The sequence below is a fragment of the Strongylocentrotus purpuratus genome, unplaced genomic scaffold (genome assembly GCF_000002235.5).
Source record: "Strongylocentrotus purpuratus isolate Spur 01 unplaced genomic scaffold, Spur_5.0 spur5_scaffold_6, whole genome shotgun sequence".
Lineage (NCBI taxonomy): Eukaryota > Metazoa > Echinodermata > Echinoidea > Camarodonta > Strongylocentrotidae > Strongylocentrotus > Strongylocentrotus purpuratus.
The window spans coordinates 51,304,605-51,327,145 of record NW_022145612.1 but is presented as its reverse complement, the minus strand read 5'-3'; the positions used below and the strand labels follow the sequence as shown (position 1 = coordinate 51,327,145).

The 22,541-nt window shown below is 36.9% G+C and overlaps 2 protein-coding genes across 2 annotated transcripts in view; one reads left to right on the top strand and one right to left on the bottom strand.

Annotated features, from left to right (window-relative positions):
• Positions 1–231: 231 nt before the first annotated feature.
• LOC100890569 (carbohydrate sulfotransferase 11) lies at positions 232–22,311 on the bottom strand. The gene is made up of 6 exons (XM_031000055.1): positions 22,089–22,311; positions 17,878–17,963; positions 5,239–5,457; positions 4,447–4,581; positions 1,435–1,776; positions 232–928 (listed from the first exon to the last, which is right to left on the bottom strand). The coding sequence occupies exons 1-6, from the start codon at positions 22,309–22,311 to the stop codon at positions 647–649; spliced, it is 1,287 nt and encodes a 428-aa protein (XP_030855915.1). The 3' UTR covers positions 232–646.
• LOC100889014 (histamine N-methyltransferase B) overlaps positions 17,014–22,541 on the top strand; it is a 35,710-nt gene continuing 30,182 nt past the window's right edge. Inside the window, exon 1 of the mRNA XM_011684102.2 lies at positions 17,014–17,062. The gene's annotated coding sequence lies outside the window, so the exon portion shown is untranslated. The remainder of the gene's footprint in view (positions 17,063–22,541) is intronic.

Below are 22,541 nucleotides of genomic sequence, written 5' to 3'. Positions count from 1 at the left end.
TGGTAAATTTGTTTCTCTCATAGTCTGTGAGAGATATAGGGTAGTCCCATAAACATCTTTCTGTGTATAGTGCTTGTAACTTTACGAAGAATGGGCCAAATTTCTTATCATTTTGATGATTCCAGAACCTTACAGATGCTAGATGCTAGATGATTAACCTTTTCTGATCGATTCCACAACGTTTCTTTCACAATGCAATCGCATGACCATAACTGGTCTTTACCTTTAATAACGATGACAAGCGATATATTCATTTCTGAACTAATTGTTTCCTACTTATTTCCGCCTCGAATTTATCCAAGCAAGCAAACAAACAACAGTTTTCAGGAGCTCTCTTTGTCTAAATTTGATGCGGGGAGGTTGGCACATATTTTTGGTGTACATAAACTTAGAGGGAGAGGGCTTGTGCCCACGCATCCGTCACTGAATACGATATGGAAAGAGAACAAAAGAACACTGGTCTTGCCTGATGAAGTGCGAATTACAGATGCTAATGATAACGAGGTGTCAGACGGGGTCTACCATCTTCTTTTCATGTGTCCTCCGTAGTTTTCATTCTCTTCCTTTTTTTGCCATTTGCAGGGGGGAAGGGGTCCCTGTGCCCTCCTTAGCTACGCCCCTAGTCTTAACATTACACACACCAAAATCAGTAATTCTTGTTGAACAATGTAGCATCCAGGTCCTGATCAAGCCATTCTTGCAGTTTCCTCAGGTTGTAGCCAAATAGCTGATAGTCTAGGTGATAGAGCTCCGATAGCCGCATGAGCAGAAGGGGGTCCAGGGCACTGAGGACTTCACGGGCGATGTCCTCCGAATTGGACCGACTCGATGGGAACGGGAAGACGTCCTTACTAAGACCGACCCGACGCATGATCTCGTGGGCGTCATTCGCTATCGTCTCGTAGTGTCCGATGAAATCGTAATCAACCTAGAAAAATTGATGAAAGGGATCAAAGAAATGTTGGCCCATAAATATGTGCACAATGTATTACATCATTGTAATCAATTCCTCTCTTACTTATAGCCAGCCAGATTTTCCAAAATAGGGGGAGGGGGGGGGGGGGGACACTTGTCAAGTAAAATTAACGAAAAATGCGAGATTTACATTTACGGGCGGCTGGCCTTTCATACTGAAGAAAAGCGGATGGAAAGGGAAAGTTGGAATTAAGATTTATCATTTAACATGGCCTGTTCCACGCTGTCAGCTAATTTTCCGACCCCTACTCGCTAAAATCGAGACAGTGACTTCAACTAAATCCATATAGCAATACATCACTTTAAAAGATGATTAATTCTTAGGGCTGAGGGAAGATAACACATCGAACAAGGGAAATTAAAAGTTTTTGAAGCCATCCACCCAATGGCATATCATAGGTTTTCGCAAGAAGTCGAGGATTGAACCCTGACATTATTACAATATAATGACAATATTACCTGGCACGGCTGACATCGAGAATGGTAGGTCTCCCAATGCATGTCGTTTTTAATGGCTACAGGTCCGTTGATCAGGTACCGGGCAAATTCATCGAAAGATATCCTCAACCTACGAGCTTCTTTCAGTCGTGAAAACAAGTCGGGTCCTGATAATTCGCCGTCATCATCATTGAGTTCGTCGCGTCGACAAAGCTTGAAGTCGCTCATGTTCTTACCAGAACGACGGGCAATGTCGCATCCGAAGCGCGTTAAATAGTTGAGTTGATCACGGTCGTTCGTTCTGACGAATTTGTCGTACCATCCGGAGACTATCCGGAGAATGGGTTCACGGACGAACATGATCTAATGTCAAGACAGAAAATCTAGACGTTTGAGTGGCATACCCTGGCCTGACATAACCAGGGGTGGGTAAAATGTGCCCCGAAGACGTATTGCTGGTATGTTTTTGACAATCTTTTATCTTTTGGGGTGGGCTGCAGCCATTGAGGGGGTAATATATAAATACTACTCCGATGTGGAAATGAATTTTTTACTGATTGTTCAAAGAAACCTTTTTTTCTTCCAAGTTCAAGTTTATTTCACATTTCACAAATAAAAATAATTTACATAATTGACAAAAATAGAACACAATATGAAATATACTAAAAGTGTCACATTATATAATTAATTCTTTGAAAAGACGTCGAAATTAATTGTAATGAATAGAAGGTTATACAGAGTGAAATGTGAGGAACCTATTAAAAAGCTTAGCTTGTAGATTATAGGTTCCCATAAATAAAACTAACATTTGGTTGAAGTAGTTGTAATGGTAGAGGACGTAACAGTAATAATAGGTGGGCAAGAAGCCTTAACATAAGATGATTATACAACGTGAAACAAGCAAAAATAGCAAATACAGCAAACAAATTAATTTGTTACCAAAGAAATGAGACAAAAGTCACTTTCCAGCTCAGAAGAGCATATGGATAAATAAGAAGGGACATTTTTACCGCATTGCAAATGATCAACGTCATACAGAAGCAGGATGAGGTAACTATACGGCTTTGCAAATGTGTCCAACTTCACAAAGGGTGAAATTATGTCAATCAGGCGACAGGGGAATCAATCTCGGGTGGGGTACCGGGGCAGTTGCCCACCCCCACCTATGATGAACAAGGTGCCCTGTGCATCAAGTGTATTTTTTTTACTCCCGATCATTCCAACGCCCCCCCCCCCCCTCTCCCTTCCAAATTCTGAGGAAGGATCGACGTATCTATTGACTCAATATTGTCAAAGGGTGAAACGGGAGAATCTATTCAGGGATATAATAATGATAATAATAATAATACTGTGTTCTTTTATGGCGCATTTCATGTCGGTTAACATTTCAATGCGCTTTACAATATACATGAATTACACAAAATATAACAAGATCATAAAATGAAGATGAGTAAACAGAAGCATATATAGAAAACAATCAACTTCTTACAAAGAGAACATTACCACATTACTTATCCTTTAGTATATAGATAAGCTAATTTGAAAAGATGAGTTTTGAGTTTGGAAATGAATGTTTCAGTATTGGATATACAACGTGAGAGTTGGGGAGAGAATTCCATAAAAATGGCTATATGACTGAAAGCCCCATCACCTTTGTTCTGCCTCTCTTTGCTACGAAGAGGTCTTGAGATGTAGAACGAAAGGACTTTGGTGGAACATATTATAGACATCGCGTCGGATGGGGTTACCGGAACAGAAGAAGACCCTAACCAAGCATTGAGTAAATGTACTTCCGATCATTTGATCACCACCCCCCCCCCCCCCCTTTCCCGATGAAGGATCGACGCCTTAAGTACTTAGGTTGCTGAGGGTATAGCTACTTGGAACCATGATCCACCTTGCAGTCGAGACGAAAACAAACACAATCTCAATTGAAAATACCTGACATTTGCCCGCCCCCACATGTGTGGCCAATTTCGAGTTTCGTGATTCTTGGCCAAATTCTCTAGGATCTTTTTAATTATATGACATTTCTCTTTTCATGAAAAAATCTTGGGATTCAACGTTTTTAAAAGGAAATGATGTAAAGAAAAGACGACCATTATTACTATTTGTGAGTGACAGGAAGCTTTTGCACGTAGAGCGATCACACGGTTATTCAAGTGATTCAAAGAATTGATTTCAGAGCCGTTCAAAAGGTTACCTGATCCCAAATTAAGCGATGTGTATCAGAAAACTTAAAAATACATTTTCTGAAAGGGGGAATCCATCATGATTTGAACTACACTTAATAAGCTTTTTGTTTTATATTACCAGCTCCCTCAAAATATGGAAATACAAGTTAAAACAATTAGGCAACGTATGGATGAGCTAGCAATGGATACTGCATTATTGTTTTCATTCGTGTTTTAATAATTTAAAAAAATTTAACCAGTATTATTACTTATTTGATAATTGATGTTTACTTTCTCATATGATATTAATATTTCAAATGCATTTGTATTAATGATACGTTTTTAATTTATGATGGTGAACCCCTATGGACATCTGCTTTTGCAGTAGCGATGTTCGATCCCACGCGAGGAAAAATCAACGAATGCATGAATGATGAATGAATAAATTAATGAATGACTGACTGAATGAATGAATGAATGAATGAATTAATTAATTAATGAATGAATTAATTAATTAATGAATAAATGAATGAATAAATGAATAAATGAATGAATGCATGAATTAATGAATTAATGAATAAATGAATAAATGAATGAATGACTGAATGAACGAATGCATGAATGAATGAATTAATGAATAAATGAATGAATGATTGAATGAATAAATGAATATAAACAAAAAGTTTATCCCGTATTTAAAACAGAACTTCATTGGATTTGCATACCGCTTGCATACATGTATGTCTATTTCTCATCTGTTTATCCTGCTCTTTTCTCATCCTTGGAATGTCTTTGCCAAATCAAAATCTGACGAGGACGATATGAAATGACCTTGGCAATGATCAAGAGAAACCCTCACCTTAGTATAATGCTTCAGTCTGTAGTCTCTCTCCGCTTTGGTGTAAGTGATAAGACGTTTGATCTTATGACTACTCGGCGTATTGGCAGCTTCTTCGAGGACTTGACGCCAAGTGATAGATGCTACTTTACGAATCTACCCCCCCCCCCCCAAAAAAAAGAGAGGAAAAGAACAACAATTTGGAAGTTAGTGGTGGAAGAGTTTCGAGCACGAACGTTAGAATAAACTTCAATAATGGTACTAGATTGGGCACATCCGACTCCATTGTTGTAATATCATATCATTTTTCTGTCGTGTAGTTCTGTATTTATTCTGTATTTACCCCAAAACAAAGAATAAAAAACGTTTTTTAACAAAGTATTGGTTAGAGTACGTAAATCTTGCCCTCATAATTGATTACACCAGGGCAAACCGAAACTCGGCATCTTTCGTGCCCAATCGGACATATAACACTCCAAAGTTTGTCAGATGGCCCCATACAAAGAAAATGGCATGAAGAGGGCGGGAGATGGGTTTGAGGGAACAACAGGAGAGGACAATGCAACTTGGCAGAATAAATGACCAGTCAACAGCCTCCAATCACCTTGGTCTTTTGCATTTCATCCACTAAAAATGCCCGGTGCCACCCTCTCCCCATGACGATGGTGCCCCCTCAAAGCAAGGCTAGTTCTAGCTAGAACTAGCTATAGCAATGATCCAGAGTGATACAGAACGACATTACCATGGACACACACACATATTCAAAAGTGCAAAGACTGTTGACTCTAACAAAGGATAAGAGATTGAAAATACCTGACAAAAGATGAGATGATGGTTATCATCAACAAGGAGATGACCGGGGATAGGAGGCTTGGCGCCATAGGCGTTCACTTCAAGTGAGGTGCATACGTTGGCTACAACGTTCCTTCGTAATGACTGGGCTTCATCGAAGGGGAATATGGGTTTGTCCATCGGGTACATCATCGCATGGTAATTCATCCGGATCAACTTTGCCTGCTGCTGGCGAAGTTTCTGCAAGAACAAAATAGTATCATTTATTTATTTATTTATTTATTTATTTAAAAATATTTAAACAGGATGACAATATCAACCAAGGCTGTTTTTCATATTGGTCCTGTATATACATACATGGTAAAATACAAACAATGAAATACAAAATATCAATGAAATACAAATACCATTGAAATATGCAAAATATGAATAGATTACATGGATATTAAATAACATAACATTTCATAAAATAACCAGCAACTAGACACATGGATTTACATTCAAAGATTTACCCAGAATTGCAAAAAGAATGATTTGAAACAAAATAAGAAAAAACAAACAAACTTGTATTTATTAAAGTGGGTAAAAAGATATATACACACATCCATGGAGGTATTGGTTATTTCGAACATTAATGAAAGTACAATATTTTATAAAGGTATTTAAATGAAGAAATAGATATAGAATTCTGTAAGTTAATAGGTAATGAGTTCCAGATAACTCCTCCTGAGTACATAAGACTTTTCTTAAAGCATTCTAGATTAGGTTTTGGTAATATTACATTTGTTTTGTCAGCGGCTCTAGTATTTAAGTTATGTCTATCGCAGACCATTTCTATAGCATTACACAGATGTGTTCGTGCAATACCATGTACAGATTTATACATTAAAACAGCTAAAAAATAATTTCTCCTTTTGTCAAATGATTACCATTTCATAGTATAGAGGCTGAATCTTTCCATCCACTCCTCCAATAAAATATTTCAAGTGATTATAATTTACGAATGACTTGAACCATATGCATACTTTTTTACGCTCAGACTCCTTCTTCCTTATTTCAGACTCTTTTTGTTATACCGTGTGAGTAAAAAAAAGTTTACACCTCGAAAATTGCTAATTATTTTTAAAATCATCTATGAACAGTAAATTATTATACATCTTATGAAAGAGTGTTTTATCCCAAATCATTTGGTACCATTTTTGTGTGATATGTGTTCACGCTTGGATGAACAAGAGGCATTGTTTGCGAGAGTGCAAAAATCGACTTGCGCCAAAGTGATGCTTTCAGTATGTACAGTATTATGTTGGGATTAGCGGAGTGAGAGAATGGATTGAATGTATCAAATGAATTGCATTGCATATGTTTTTTCAAAGGGCAAAGTCACACACACACACACACACACGCACAAATGTTCGTTGATATTTGATATATGTTGCATGATTAATTTTGTTAGGGGGTGTTATTTGGATCTGCAAAGACCGAATTAATACCCAAATCCAAATTGTTTTATTCAAACATCACATAGGCAACTTTGGCGCAATTCGATTTTTGCACTCTTGCAAACAATGTCTCCTGTTCATCCAAGCGTAAACACATACCACACAAAATGGTACCAAATGATTTGGGATAAAACACTCTTTCATAACACATATAACAGTTTAATGTTCATCGATGATTTTTTTTTAACAATTAGCAATTTTCTAGGTGTAAACTTTTTTTTGACTCACACTGTAGTCCTGAAAACAAACGAACGAACTGAATTAATTTATTTTTTATTCATTTTTAACACTATCATTAAAAGTTAATCGGAGGTGAAATGTCAGGAGGGCGCTTGTCCGGGGAATACATTTGTAGCTTTCCACGTGCGGAAGTCTAGCATGCCGAAAGGGGAGATTATTTTGATTATGGACTGCTTTCCGGAGTGTAGCTACCCGGAGGTAGTTGTCCGTGTGAAATTGCCTGGGGTAAGTGTTTGAGGGAGGGGTGATAGAATCTTTCCATTCATAGAATTTGATCACATGATGAGCTATGTTCGTGATGTTTGTCAAAGAAGAGACTCTCAAGCATCGCACGTTCATCACGTTACACGTACAACAAAATTCCGTTATTCCTATCTTATTCATCACCTAAATGAAGTTCAAGTTAAGTCATACTACTATACACACACACACACACACACACACACACACACACCAAGTAGTCAAGTCGTAATGATCAATTTGAAGCAGGCTCCAGATTTCTGAATGGTTTCCATGGAACGGCGAAATGGAATTCATGTTAAACAATCTTCACCTGATAAGACTATAAACAAATACGAACTACAAGAGCACTATTTACTCAACCCACATTGGCAACCGTTTCTTGTCGTTATAACCACGCTCTTTGCTTAAGAATTATGCCAATTATTTTTTCCAGACGAAATGACGTGCCTACGAAAATTATAAAAGAACTTGTACACGGGGGAGATTACTCATAACATACGAACAAAATACCGGCGATCTGACAAAGTCATCAGGATACGCACTTGAAGGACAAAAGCAGTTTACTGACCGGTAAGTGAATTCTGATAACATTATCTGTAGTCTTTTGCTGGTTCTATTCATGTTTTAGGTAAAATAAATGTTCAAAATCATGAAATGATGTACGCTGAAGGTAGAATGATAAACACGGTAACACTAATGTGCTAACCGAATATTACAAAGAGTACAAATTCATTTTATCACTTGTTTTCACAGAAATAACTCTCGTTCTGCAAGTCATCATCGTCCCCTTGGCGAAGTTTACAAAAAAACGTGTTCCACTACAGCGTAGTTCACAAAACAATGTTATTACAACATTACTCATGTCATTCAGGTGTCTTAACAATCGACGGCATAACTGGATACGTAAGATCATTTTGTTCATTACAAAAGGGATGAAGGAATGAAAAGAGGCACGTAAATGTCACTGAATTTTCACTCTACAACCCCCCGTAGCTCATAAGGGGGGATTTGAAGGGGGCTACGGCACAAGGCCCTCCTCAAAACAAAACAAAATGTTAAATGCGCCTGCTCATGTCACTCTATCTGTTTGTATTTCATGTCGTTTACTCAGATGTGTTTTCATTTTCATTGCAAATGTGCACACCATCCATAGCAATGAAAAGGAAACGTCTAACACAATTTTCCTGCAAGGTCTGATTTATTGTTGCCACAGCAACGAAATGAGAGGGAATCTTGTATATCCATCAAAACTTATACCCACAAGTGTGTGTGTGTGTGTGCGTGTGCGCGTGTGCGTGAGTGTGACTGTGTGTGTGCGTATTTTGTAAATGGTGTGAAATGATACTTGATTTCTGATCTATTGCCTACATGCTTAGTTTTTCATTTGTCGATGAAAGATATCATTCAAATGCACAGTGCATTTCTTTCGAGGCACCTGTAAAATTATGGATTTTCAGTGACTGATCCCTCAGAAACTCGTGCTAAGCCAGTCACAGATAATTTATGATTTCAACCGAAGCCTGTCAGTGCATTGTAAATTAGATTTTTTTTTTTTTTTTTTTTTAATAATTTTTTATTTTGTCTTCAAATTTTATTTGGAAACTTTCCATATTTGATCAATATCGTGTACTATTGGCATATGGGCTATATGGTGGAGCGGTGAACAGCGTTAGTGTATTACGTGGATTTAATATGCATAGGAATACAGGTACATTATAAGGTGAAATAATTAATTAAAGAGCGATGATAAATCAATTATTTGAAGTTGATTGATTTGGCAGGCTTCGATATAATACTCAATCTATCAAACAATACGAAATTAAGCTCCGGGTACTTGTCGGTTTAATATGAGCAGATGATCATTACAGGCTTCGATATTCTATCAAATCAGAAGCTATCTAGACAGTTGTTCAACAGGTATCCCCCTCACACACACACACACACACACACGCACACACACCGTCACAATTCAACAACTATCTCATTGTACACAAGTTTCATATATTATGCAACCTTCAAACTGCAGTCTCCTGTTTTATCTAAAAAATATTAACGTTTGGTTCGTAGCTTTGTAGAAACTAGATAAATTAATTCATGGATACATCAATTGAAAGATAGAACACATTATTGCTATAAACATTTTTTTTTAAATTAAATAAAAATGATAATCAATTACATTACATTCAACATATCGCCAGCTTTTAAGACGATGTGGTTGTTTCTAATTATGAGCTACCCTTCATATTTTGCATTTCAGAAAAATAAAGCATCCGGTAGGCCTATTAGTGAATAATCAAAATATTCAAGCATCCCCATGTTCCTTTGATCCATAAAAATGAAACGTGTTTTTTTTAATCTATCATACCAACGCATCTTTGTAGTCGATTTAGGTAGCATCTTTTGACAGGAGATACTCTAATTCGAAATAATTGAATTATATGTGCCCATGAGTCCAGGAAACTAAAAAAAAAAAAACATAAATGGTTAGATTATGATGACCCATTCACGTATGATGAAGTCTCCTTAAGCCGGTTATAATTTTGTCACACTTTTCCCTTTCAGGTTCACGAACGGTCGAGCATGAATAATGTTCGCTTACAAGCATACACGTGCTTTCTTAGCAGTCAGCTTAAAGAAATCTAACTAAAGTAAATGACTCTATTGAAATAAGTGTAGGCACAACTAATATCATTGAAGTCTCATCGTTGAGTAATGTGACTTGAGCAAACAAAATAATGCGTATTAAACACTCGGCTATCTCAAGAGAACAATCTACACCTAGCTGCAAAACTAAGATGCAAAACGGTATTTCAAGGCCATGGCAATTATACCCCCATAATGGGTAATTTCGTTGCCATAGTTACTGTCAAACGAGGATTACTAGCATATTCATATTTAGAGCGTGGAATATTGGGGAAAAAACGGGGCCACCGGAGCATTATTCATGCTCGACCGTTCGTGAACCTGTGGGGGAAAAGTGTGACAAAATTATAACAGGCTGAAGGAGACTTCCTTGTAGGCGAATGTATCATCATACTAACCCATTCATGTGGTTTCCTTGACTCATCGCACATAATTATAATTCAATCATGTCGAATTAGAACAGACCATCTTCTACCAAGTCAAGGGCCATTCATATATCACCAAAAACGAAAACCATATAGTAATATTCCACAGACCAAGATTCTTGCAACACGATTGAGATTAATGAGGTCACATAATAAATGGTAGATTGCATATCTTGGCGGTTTGGAATGCTAGTTAAAGCTATTACATGCATGTACATGCATATGCAAATCTTTTTCGCTGATACCGTATAGACATAACGCGCCAAGAGCCAACGGTGGCTATATCATCTTCTCTCGTCTTCAGCTCGGGGAAAAAGTAGCCCCGAGATCACCTCTGCGATTATAGTTTGCCCCATTGCCACAGTAATTAATATACTCGGTAATTATTTGCTAACTGTAACTACAGGATAACTATTACTATGAAATTTGATATAGCACACCAAAAATAATTACAACAAACACATGTTATTTGATGGTTGCAAATGATCAAGCTTTATGAAAGATTTAAAAAAAAACTGAATTGAAATCGGTCAATGCGTTGTGATTTTATACCATTTTTTTTTATATCGCAAAATTACCGAAAAACCTGCCAGGAATGGTCAAATTGTCAAAAACAAAGTTGACAACTTAATTCATCACTTTCTTGGACACAAATAATAAATCAAATTATCAGACACTAAAATATCATCTTTGTGGTAAAAAAATACAAAAAAGAAAAAAAATTCATATATCTATTACCGTTTTGAAAACAGAGGCCAACAAAATAAGTCATTTTTGCCATTTTTGCGAATCTGCAGATATAAAAAAAGTTGTGAAAATAACTAAGTCCGCCTAATTAAAATGCGCATATGTAACAGCGAGATATTTCATTTAATCACTACCATGTATCCACACTATGTTAGAAAATATACAAAGAATATAGCCCTGCCCATTATGTCAAGTCCTACTTTTTAGATATAAACGCATACATGTTGAGAATGTCACTATGTCACTATGAGTCACACTTACATGTAACAACGTATTGAAAATGCTCTGCTCTCGTTTTCTTAATGATTGCAAACTCTAAGGTCCTGTGGGAGAAGAAGAAACAAATCGGTAAAGGCACAATTTTTTTATTTTCATATTTTAGTGGGAGATGATGCAAACCTGAAATTGAGTTTATTTTTTCTATATTGTTAAATATAAATGGTAATCCAAACTTCGACTGGCATTCCTTCTCTATTCTCTTTTCAGGGCTCTACCCCCCTTCCATCTCTCTCTCTCTCTTTCTTATAGTCTGATGCAGCTATACTTTTTGTAAATTCTTGATAGACCACAAACTGCATGGACTAGGTTGGTATTGTCCTACCCTTATCTCGAGTTTTGCCCTAATTTCATGTAAACATTGACATAGCATTACCGTGTTGATTTTTCTCTATCAAATGCCAATATGGATTTTAGATTGTTTGAAAAGTCACGCAGCATCATACATAAAATTCTTCTGTGTAATCATTTCCTCTATTCAGTATTTACTTCACATAAACAATCGCAACATTTGTATCATTTTCGTTTAATATTTACTTTTTAGCGATTGAAATAACAATTTACATAGACACCTTTCCTTTCTTTCTACAAATCGCTGCATGCACTGAAAAAAGAGGACGAATTTCATGTGTGTTTTCTAACTTTGTTTCATTTTGATAAGACGATGATGCACTTTTTGCATGCTCCATAGGCTGGGAATTAATCGTAAATTCTTGTAAAGACACGATCGCTTTTATACAGATTCTTGCACCTTGTTTGCATAATTTAATTGGGTATTACTGTCAACGCAGGTGAAAACTTTAATATTTGAAACAAGAACGACAGAAATATAATTGCAGAGGGTTAAAGGTAAATCTTGAAATGTAAACAGATGTTATTGTTATCTTTTTGAGAAATAAAAACGTAAACTATAAACAATTTTAAAGGACATGAGTCGCTTTATTCCTCAAGTACGAGCCATGCATTTCTCAGCTCAGTGAAGTGGTCATGTGAGAAATATTGCAATTAATTAACATATCAGTCATTTTCAGTGTGTAATATTTAGGAATTTCTATTTTAGCTATGCATTCGTGCTATTGGACGAAGCTTGTCAGAGGTTTGTCGGACCTAGCAGACAATCAATATAGCAGGGTTTCGATTGACAGTATAAAATGTCTCGTCATTACGTCTGCAGAGGGAAACACCATTTATTCCAGTCCAATGATGAACAAAAAATGAATAAATGAATGATCTTTTTTTCTCTCTTTGCCTCTAATCAGGTGTTTATTCAATATTCAACAATAACATAATTTCACAACCAACTACCAAAACAATGGAATATTAATAATACACATAATTTTTGTTCAGATATAACTAACAAATTTGCAGAAAACTTCATATTTTGTACTTTCAAATGTTTATTTATTTTTAGTCTGTGTGTCATTCTCATTAATACATTAATTTCGAATCCCTGTTATCCCATACTTATTACGAAACATAAGCATTTTATAAATAGACCAATATGCAATCGTCATAATCAAATCAAATTTGGTTTGCGAATTCAATTTGAGTAAGAAAATAATATCTATCTCTATTTCAAGATTACAGCATGTTGAATAAATGACAGATAACATTTCTACAAACGGCATTAATAATGATTAGTTCGCTCTATGAAATATAGTAGTTAGGTACACAGAAGACCTTAACAGGGAAATGGTGTTCACCTAAATTTTATTGCGGATTCCTAAGAAAAAATTAAATGCTACAAACGATGCCACCGACCGTTTTTTAAATTTTTAATTAGTATCCAAAGTGCTCAAATTATGTTTAAGGAGCCCAATAGTGTTTTTATGCATTTCAGAACAAATATTTTTGGCTGAAAACTTTTGTTTTGGATAGAAATCCCATTATTAAAAATTCAGTGAAAAGAGGGTTGAGAAGACCACAGGGTCCATGGAGTTGCTCCAGAAAGGGTTCAAATGACCAGCAACGCTAGACAGTCAAGAGCATTGCTTGAAACTATTTTCTGGGGTAATAGGATAACATTAAATTTCTATTTCGGTATCAAAATACAATGATACATTGTGGGTATGAGGCTGTGATAGCCAAATATTTCCCAGGTACCCAACTTCTGATTTTAAGGGCCCAAATGCACTTGAAGATGTAATTCAAGAGCATAAAATTATAGTAAGAACTTCTTTCTACATACATGATAAATATTATTGTGTATAAGTGGTACTTGTTAATTCAAATATTAATACATCATTTTCGGGGCACCCGAGGGCCCCCTGGAGCCCTGGAGCTACATGTATATTTATTACAACCAAATAGGAATTGCGTAAACAATCGTGTATTTTACTGAGTAGAACATTAAAACATATGTTACATGATGTGATTGAACCCATTGGTGATAGATGAGAATAACAAATTATACACCGCGGGCACTTACACCTTCCAGCAAAGTGATATGGGTCCATGATCGTGTTTAAATCGTAAATATTAGCCTACCGAAGGGCTCATTTTCTTGCTAGAATAATGTAGTGAAACTAAATGATATAGCTTTTTTTTTTATTGATCTCATCATAAAGGACGTATAAGCTATATTTCGAAATTCCAGCTTTCCAGGAGAAATTTTGAATTATAAAATCAAAGTGTGAAAACACCCCTCTGCATTGTGACAGACTTTGTAACAAATACAGAAATGTAAAGAACTGAATACCGCCTCAATAGCTGATAGAGTTATACAGCCAGTAATTATAAATACCCCCCCCCCCCCCACACACACACACCCTGTCATGGTCGGAATAGAAGAACGACTTTGTGATTTTAATATTTATTCAAAGAATATTTGCAGACGTCATACTTGTTACCATCATACCGTAGTCATCGATCACTTTGTACAACCTGTAAAGTGTTGAATTTTTATCGCTTCGATTCAGCAAGCGCTAGATGGGCCATTAGTTGCATTCTTGAGCGCCCGTTGCCCATTAGCCGTATTATTGATGCATGAAGGTGTAGAAATTGCATCTTTAATTGAATGTGGGTGTTACATCGAGCTAAAGAAAACGACCATGTACAACCCTACCATCGGTAATCAAATCTATTTATATCCATAACCGATGGCCATAGCGTGCATGCGCTGAAAAGGTATGAAAGATACCGACCCCGAATTGAAAACTGGTCGGGAAGCTGGTTGTCTATAACTTTCAGTTACGTCAGCTTGCTAATTATGTAAAAGCACATTTAAGAAGCCCCTATACTTCGCGTACCAGCATGTGAGTTGCTTGTACCAGCATGTGAGTTGCTTGTTAACGACCGGGGTTTATGAATTACGTAATTCATTTTTGTCAAGGTTGATGTTATTGATTCTTTATTGAAACACATTTTTTTTGGTAAAAACACATACAAAAACGCCCCTACACCTCGCGTGCCAGCATGTGAATTGCATGTCTACGACCGGGGTTTACAACAAACACGAAACGTGATTCTTTTTTTCAAGGTTGATGTTATTGATTCTATAAAAATAATTTTTTACTGTAAAAACACAAAAAGAAGCCCCTATACCTCGCGTGCCAGCGTGTTAATTGCATGTTTCCGTTATTATTATTGTTATTATTATTATTTATTCGGTAAAACCAAAGAAAATTAGCGAAAAAATAAACAAACAAGAGTACATTTGGAAAAGATTCACATGGATGCCGGGAAAGGAAGACGACGACGAAGCGTAATTCTTTTTTCTAGGTTGATGTTATTGAATCTCTATTGAAATAATTTTCCATTGTAAATTTTACATCAGAAGCGCAGTTTGATTTATTTTACATTGTCAACAACTTAAATGGTAATCCCTATCGCCCTTCAAAATGCTCAAGGGGTTACAATTTTACAGTACTTGTTTAGGAGTACACTTTTGTGAAGTACCCGTTTAAGGTGTGAATTCGGGAAAAAGAAACAAGCGAAATCCTCATTTAGGGTGTATTTTGGCTTCAGAACACATCCTTGTTTAGGAGGTGTCTGGAAAACTTGTGGTCACGCATGCTCACAGTATTTCTACATGACTAAGACCACAGGGCTTCTTCATTAAGACATAATACATGTACGTTCATTGTTTTTCATGTTTAAAAGAGATTCTTCTCCAGGGCGAAAGTGCCATTCTTCCAAAACACAAAACTGTGATTCGTCACTTTATTTCGGCAAATATTTCAATTATTAGACTACAGAGAATTGTAATAGCGTGATATTTCTTATATTGAATTGTAGAAGAGTAGACAAATGTATGAAAACATAAAACACCTACATTTCTCATTACAAAATATGAAATTTGAATTAATTTGACAAGCAGTATCAAAGAGAGTATGCCTATCTGCCGAATGAATTACTGAGAGAAAGAAATGAAAATTCTATAATTAAGGGTTCAATCGGCCTGTTTTTTTTTAGAACTGTAGAGTGATTGCGTAAATCTGTGTTGGTTGTATCAAATGCGATTCTATCTTCATTTGTGGAATTTCATTTATTTCGTCACTAAACTAGGCTTTTCCACAAAAAAAAAGGGGGGGGGCATTAAGAGTATAGATTATGGTCAGGATATCTATTGGTTTATGCTCTGCATAAAAATCTCATTGGACAAAAGTATGACGTCAATTCTTTTACAAAATCCGACTTCAAGTTAAGTAAACATCGGTTGACTGACTTTTTAGACTGGAAGCTGTGACATAAAAGGTTAATATGTTGATATGAATATTCATGACTGCGAGACGTTTCGAATGGTTTTATCTGCCAACAACTTTGAGTCATAGTATCCCACCCTGTCTTTGATGCGCCGTCACATATTTCTCATTACAAAGACCTGCAATTAAATCATAGCGGTTGCGTGACAAAGTGGACTTGAACATGGAACTAGACAGATCAAGGCCATTCAAAGCACCCAACCACTGTTTTGCCACATGTGTAGATAGATGTACGTTGTCTACTAGAGTAGGACATAGCTCCCTATGTCAGTTAACAGGGAGAACAGTATGAATACTGATGATGCTACCCTGGGTAAACAAGACATATTATTATTATCATTATATCATGTATATATAAAGTATGCACTTTTGTTTAAGGACTCTAACATTTAAAGAAACGCACATTTGTTTTAGTTGTCACAAATTAGCCCCTATCGAATTGTTACTTTGTAAAATGTACACCGAATAGTTACAAATCAACATTGTGTTTGTATGCATTTACCATACATTTAAAGTGAAATTTAGTACATTCATAATAGGACACCATTAATTTAATATTTCAAACTTCGAATTTATATGCATTTGTATTTTTTTTAAATCTTTTGTTTTCTCTTTTAGTCTTCCTTTCTTTGCTTGATTGTTCGAATTTCTGATTTGGTTCGATTGTACCGTTAATAATAACAAGCGTCACTCCAGTTCATAGTTATTTGATTAGTAATTTAGTGGTTGAGGTTTAGTTGATGGGAAGTGTGCACATAAAAACGTCCGTGACATCACACAAAAGACTTCTATCGTGAGAGTGATGACTGGATAAGAACCGACCTTTGTCTCGCAGTAATGGGACATGTACCTGTCAGGCCATGTTATAAGTCAGTGGGTTCAATATGGAATCTCGCAGACATGCGGGAACAGAGAGTATCTCCTCTTCCTTTCTCTCGCTGCCCAACCGGAATCGGGCGTGAAGTCCTCAACTCCAGAAGCGATTGGGGGGGGGGGGGGGGGGGAGTCATGAAGCAATCAAGTTTGGAACGTGCTTTGTCCCTTAAACAGAGGCTTTATTTAGGGCTTGGTACGTATATTGACAAATCTTTCGTTGCCCCTCAACCATCGCATGTATGCATGATTTATCCAAATGTCAACCGGGCTACTATATCCGCCGATTTTTTTTTTTTTTTTTTTTTTTTTTTACGAGCCCCTTACTGAAAACGACCACAGCAGTGTGTGGGCGGAGCGAGCGTCAACTCAAAGAAAATTCACACTGAATCGAACTGTTCGAAAGATCAAGCAAATCAATTACTTCAAGAGCGCTCATTTTTGAATGAAATGGAAGAAATATAAGGTGTGGAGTCAGCTAAGCAGAGCTCACTTCAGTATTTGATCCTTTTCGACTTTGGAACAACTACGGCAGCTAACCATTTTATTTACTCAACGACCCATCTTTTTAGCAGTGAGTTTGTATAATTTGCGGAGGGTTTATTGAATTTATTACTATGCCTACTTCAAATGATTTGACGATAATTCCGGTAAGTTATATCACGTTATTCAACCACATTTCTGACTACCCCTCTCTCTCTCTCTTCCATGTCTCTCTATTTTTTTTCTGTCAAAGTAAATGTATTTCATACTTCTTTCATACTTTTTCAATTACTAGCTGACCCGTTTCAGTGTGCCCATACAATCGTATCTCTAATGATGACATAATGTTAAAAAGGCTTTAAAACTTGAGCGAATTCATTTTTCTGCATGTCTGAAATGTTGTCAGTTTGCGTAATGAGAAATTTCTTTTCAGTTGGTATAAAATGTACCTCTAACATTTTATGAAAAAAAATGATTGACAATGCAAAATGATCACAATATGCGCGTGCCATCATGTGTAATACTTACTGATATAAACAATCCTTTCGGCATGTTGTTCCATCGTCCTTTCGAGTCATCTAGCATGAAACCTTCCGGTCTACTCTTCTCGTCTCCTGAATAAATTGAAATCATTTTATTTTATGTAAAAAGGTAAAGTCCACCCTGATGTTAATTTGGTTTTAATAGAAGCAGAAAATGAGAAGACAGGTAAATGAAAGTTATGTTGTGAGCTCCTCTGCAATTTGTTCTGTGCATAAACATTTCATAAACTTTCATTTCTTCGTTATTGATAACGGAATACATTTTTCCAAATAAGAAACTTATTTGCATTAATCATATTTAGGGTGCATGAATGATTGAGAAGAAAAAATTGAGTGAAACAAAATAAATATATGTTTTATTTTTGTACATAGCAAATGGGAGGGTAGCTCGCAAGATGCGTCACAGATTGCGAATTTGTGTTTGATCGTGTTTGATCGCAATTTAAATTACACATATTACCACATTTTGACAAAATTCTCAAGAAAATTGACAGTTCAGCTGAAAGTAAGTCCCTATATTTTGATGTTTTACAATTGTTTTCGATGTTATTTCGATAGAACATGAAAGTTAGATTTATTCGTTCCAATCATTTATTTATTTCATCAAACTTTTAAGCCTAGATAAAGATAAATCAGCTTGTTAGTCCCCCCCCCCCCCCGCCTCCACTTGTGCGTATATGGCAAGGGTTACGGTCTGTGTTTAGGGAAGGTTGACAAATGCCAGTTTCATTAAAGAATTTCCATGTCAGACGGTTATTTCTGTCTAGCATGTTATTCAAATAATGAAGGGTGTTTGTTTGTGTTCACCTAGTAATATTCATATTTGTTTTGCAATGTACAGTGTATCTTTGTATTTTATCAGTATATACATAATCGTTTTCCCTCTCTTTTTCTATCTGTCCCCTTTCCATCACCCTCTCTCTCTCTCTCCCTCCTGTTTTCCCATCTCTCTGAATTTTTTTCATCTCTCTTTTTTAACTCAAAATTTTAAATTAAAATATTGTATAATATAGTATACATATTCACGCTCTTCATAATTATGTAGATTGAAGTGTGATATCTTAAAATGTATACTTGTCTTTTCTAGAAATTTACTCATGTGCAATTCAGTTACTTGTTACTATGATATCTCTTGAAATGTATAACTGTCTTTAGCATCAATGTTTTATTCATACGCAATTCAGTAACTGCGATATGAAATGAAATGAATCAATAAATACCATTTATTTATCTATTTATCTATCTATCTATCTATAATCTGAGAGTGCATTTTTTTTTAAAGAGGGGGCAATTTGTCTTTAGAGGGGCATTTTCTTTTGCAAGAGGGTCGTTATTTTAATTGCAAGGAGCATATTTTGTGTTTACACAGGAGGGGTACAGTCAAACAAATGTCGACTTTGTCTTGGTTAAACTTCAGGGGAACTTTCGTTAACAAAATGTAGGGATAGAAAAAAGCACGTAAACATACATTTATGTGAAAAGACCTTCAAAAAGAGGATCTATTTAGATAGATGGATACAAACTAAGACTCAGGAGATAAAAAAGAGAAGGGTGCTTGTTTACTTGACATGCCCACTTGTTGCAGGAGGGGCACTTTTCTTGACTGTGTGAACAAAAATGGGGTACCAGGCCCCACCCGCTCCTCCTGTTAAGTCGCCGCTGGTGCAGACAGTTGAAACCATGGCCCATGGCATGATTTTGTTGTAAGAAGTGAAGGGATATGAAGTTGTGTGGCCTGTCACATGTGTTAGCCGAGTGTAAACGATTAAACCTACTATTACTATAGTGTACTACTAAATCTAAATTTGGGGTCTTTTTTCCTACAATAGTAGTACATCTATTTGTAAAAATGTCAGTGTCGGATTCCGAATTCGCTCGCGGGGGAACCGGATGGGGGCCGTGCCGGAGGTCAAAACCAGGGCCCAGGTACTGTACTCTGTAGCTATCGGAAGTCTAAGAAAGTTAGATCAGAAGTGAGGTTAAAGATCGAATGTGAGAACTTTACTTAGTTTAGATCTGTGTTGATGAGGATCTAGATCTAAGTTGATCTACGGTTTAATCTAGAGTGAGAGTCGACCGGATAGATGAAGATAATTCTATAAAAATAAACGACACAGTCGAACTAACGTTAGACGTTAACGTTTAAAGATTTTTTTAGTACTACTACTAGTACTAGATCTAGTAGTACTGTAGTATACTACTTCTACTTCTACTTCTACTTCTAGTAGTACGGTCGTAACTGTAGTAGTCGCCTCACGATATTAATAATTGGCGATATCAGTAACATTGGGCAGGGACTTTTAATTTACCATTTTAGACTCGAGACGAGTTATACTTATACCGAGTCTCACTCTCAGTCTAACATTAAATCTAACTTAACACTCACACTAACAGTAACGACTACGGGTAAATCATCATAGTAAATGTTAATTGAATAGAATAGTTTAAACGTTTAATAGTTTAGACTAGCAGGCCTTCTCGACTAGTTTATTAGAAGTGCCAAAACGAAAAGAATTGGTAGTTGAAGTGCTCAACGGTATGTTTGACTGTGCATGCTGCGAGGGGGCGTAGCGACCGATACGAAAACGGGGTCCAGGGGGCGTAGCCCCTATGAATTTATTGCCCAGATGTGGCATTTTTAACACTTTTCCCCAAAATATATCAATCATAATTTCATATTGATGTGAAAAAAATGCCTCAGATCCTTATTACGGTAGATAACTTCACACAGGCGCGGACCCGCCCACAACCAACCATCGGTATTGAAATTCGTTGGTATGCACTAGACTATTGTGCAGCGGTTTGCCGTGAAACCTGTAAAAAAGTGTATACTAATATCAACGTTTTACCGAAAAATACTCCAAAAATAACAAGAAAATTGACACGAAACAGGTAATAAACAACTACTTTTAACTCATGATCTTTATTTGGACATTTAATGAATATTCAGTGGCGGATCCAGGGGGGGGGGGGCACAGGGAGCATGTGTCCTCCCCCCCCCCCCGGCCCCCAAAACATGTTAAAATCAGCCCCAAATTCACCAAAAATGTACTGGCAAACAGGGACGTGCCCCCCGGCCCCCTCCCCCAAAAAAAAATTAGTGCGCACTCCCCCCCCCCCCCCCCCCCCCCCCCCCCCCCCCCCCGCTTATTCAGCGGCTGGATGAGTCGTTGCGATTTTGGGGGGACCAAAACATTTTTTTGGGACCACAACAAATATATATAGAACTAGTCTATAGGTCTATAGAGTCTATGTCATCCCTGTGCCCCCCCCCCCCCTTGGAAGAAATTCCTGGATCCGCCCTTGAAGTTCATTTTGGGTAGGCCTATGTTTTATTTTTTAGTACAAAGGTATCTCCACGCCGGAGTTACAGGTCAAAATTTGGATAAGTTTCTGAACAAGCGCCGACGGTTGTTCCGCTGAGACTGCGTCTGGCATGTGTAAAGTCCCATGTCGTAGGCATAGGCCTATTGGCTATTGCCATTGGGAAAGTTGACAAATGTCAGTTTTAACTTGTATTAAAGAATTCCCCATAGTCTAGGTCTACTCCATGGACCATAGATCTACTTCCATAGTTTCTATTTTTAGGCTATACCACTACGGGACGATAATTTCTCTCTAGAAAAACTAGACTCTAGAGGTCTAGGTCTAGACTAGGCCTAGACTAGTCTAGATTTTAGAGGTCTAGACCTAGATGTCTAGAGTCTATAGTCTACTCCCTCTAGACCTAGATTCTAGATATATACTGCTAAAGACGACGAGATCTAGATCTAGACTAATATTAGGCCTAGGGACTTTTAAATTTGCACGAAGACAATGTGGATTGCTAGTGCTACGGTCGACGTCCTTTTAATGCACTGCCTTGTTGAATGGACGTCACATGTATCAGTCCACGCAAATATAAATAAAAGTCCCTATTAGATCTATCTAGAATCTAACAGTTAGACCGAATCTCTCCGCTTCGACTCGTTCGAGAGAGAGAGCGTCACTCAAATGTTTTGGGGGCTCTTATTCTTAAACTCCTTCAAAAGGCCGAATTTTTCTGTCTTAATTAATGTTATTGTTAGATCCAGCCTTTGACCAAAAAAAATGCAGTGTCTAATAATAGAGTTAGGCCTAGTTGGATCTAATAAACAAAAAAACTAAGGGACTGACACTATTAACGTCGAATTATGGGTAGATTTTACGTCTACATACCTTCTTTTGATCTCCTACCATCATCAGGAAAGTATTCAAAGTCGATAGGTTCATTGGCCTTGCCCTTAGGCCTGACTATGCCTGAGCCCCATGTGATGTTTAAAGACTGCAAAAGCACAAAGGTTGAAAGTAATGATAACGCCAAGATCACTAACATAAGACAGAAACGCCTTTCAACTCTGCTTCGCCCTGCAGGTTGCTTGAAGTTAAATGGCATTGACATCTTCAGGTTCCCAGTTAAGTTGCATATGAATGATGTTTGTTTGTTTTTTTCTTTCTTTCTTGGCCTTGCTTGCCCTTGCTTGCCCTTGCTTGGCTCGGTTAAGTTTAAACGAAAGACGCGCCCGGCCCAAGCTAGTCAGCTTTTTAACCTAAGCTAGCTATCCTAGCGCTGCATTTGATTGGCTCAATAGGAACCTATACATCCTGCAATGACACACACGCGCACAGAAT

Bases quoted from the DNA above. Each gene is read 5' to 3' on its own strand.
- LOC100890569 (XM_031000055.1), bottom strand. From the start codon at position 22,311: ATGTCAATGCCATTTAACTTCAAGCAACCTGCAGGGCGAAGCAGAGTT. The intron at 1,777-4,446 runs GTGAGGGTTTCT...TCTTGACATTAG, and splicing joins GACTGAAGCATTATACTAAG to ATCATGTTCGTCCGTGAACC. The intron at 929-1,434 runs GTAATATTGTCA...CAATTTTTCTAG, and splicing joins CTCGATGTCAGCCGTGCCAG to GTTGATTACGATTTCATCGG.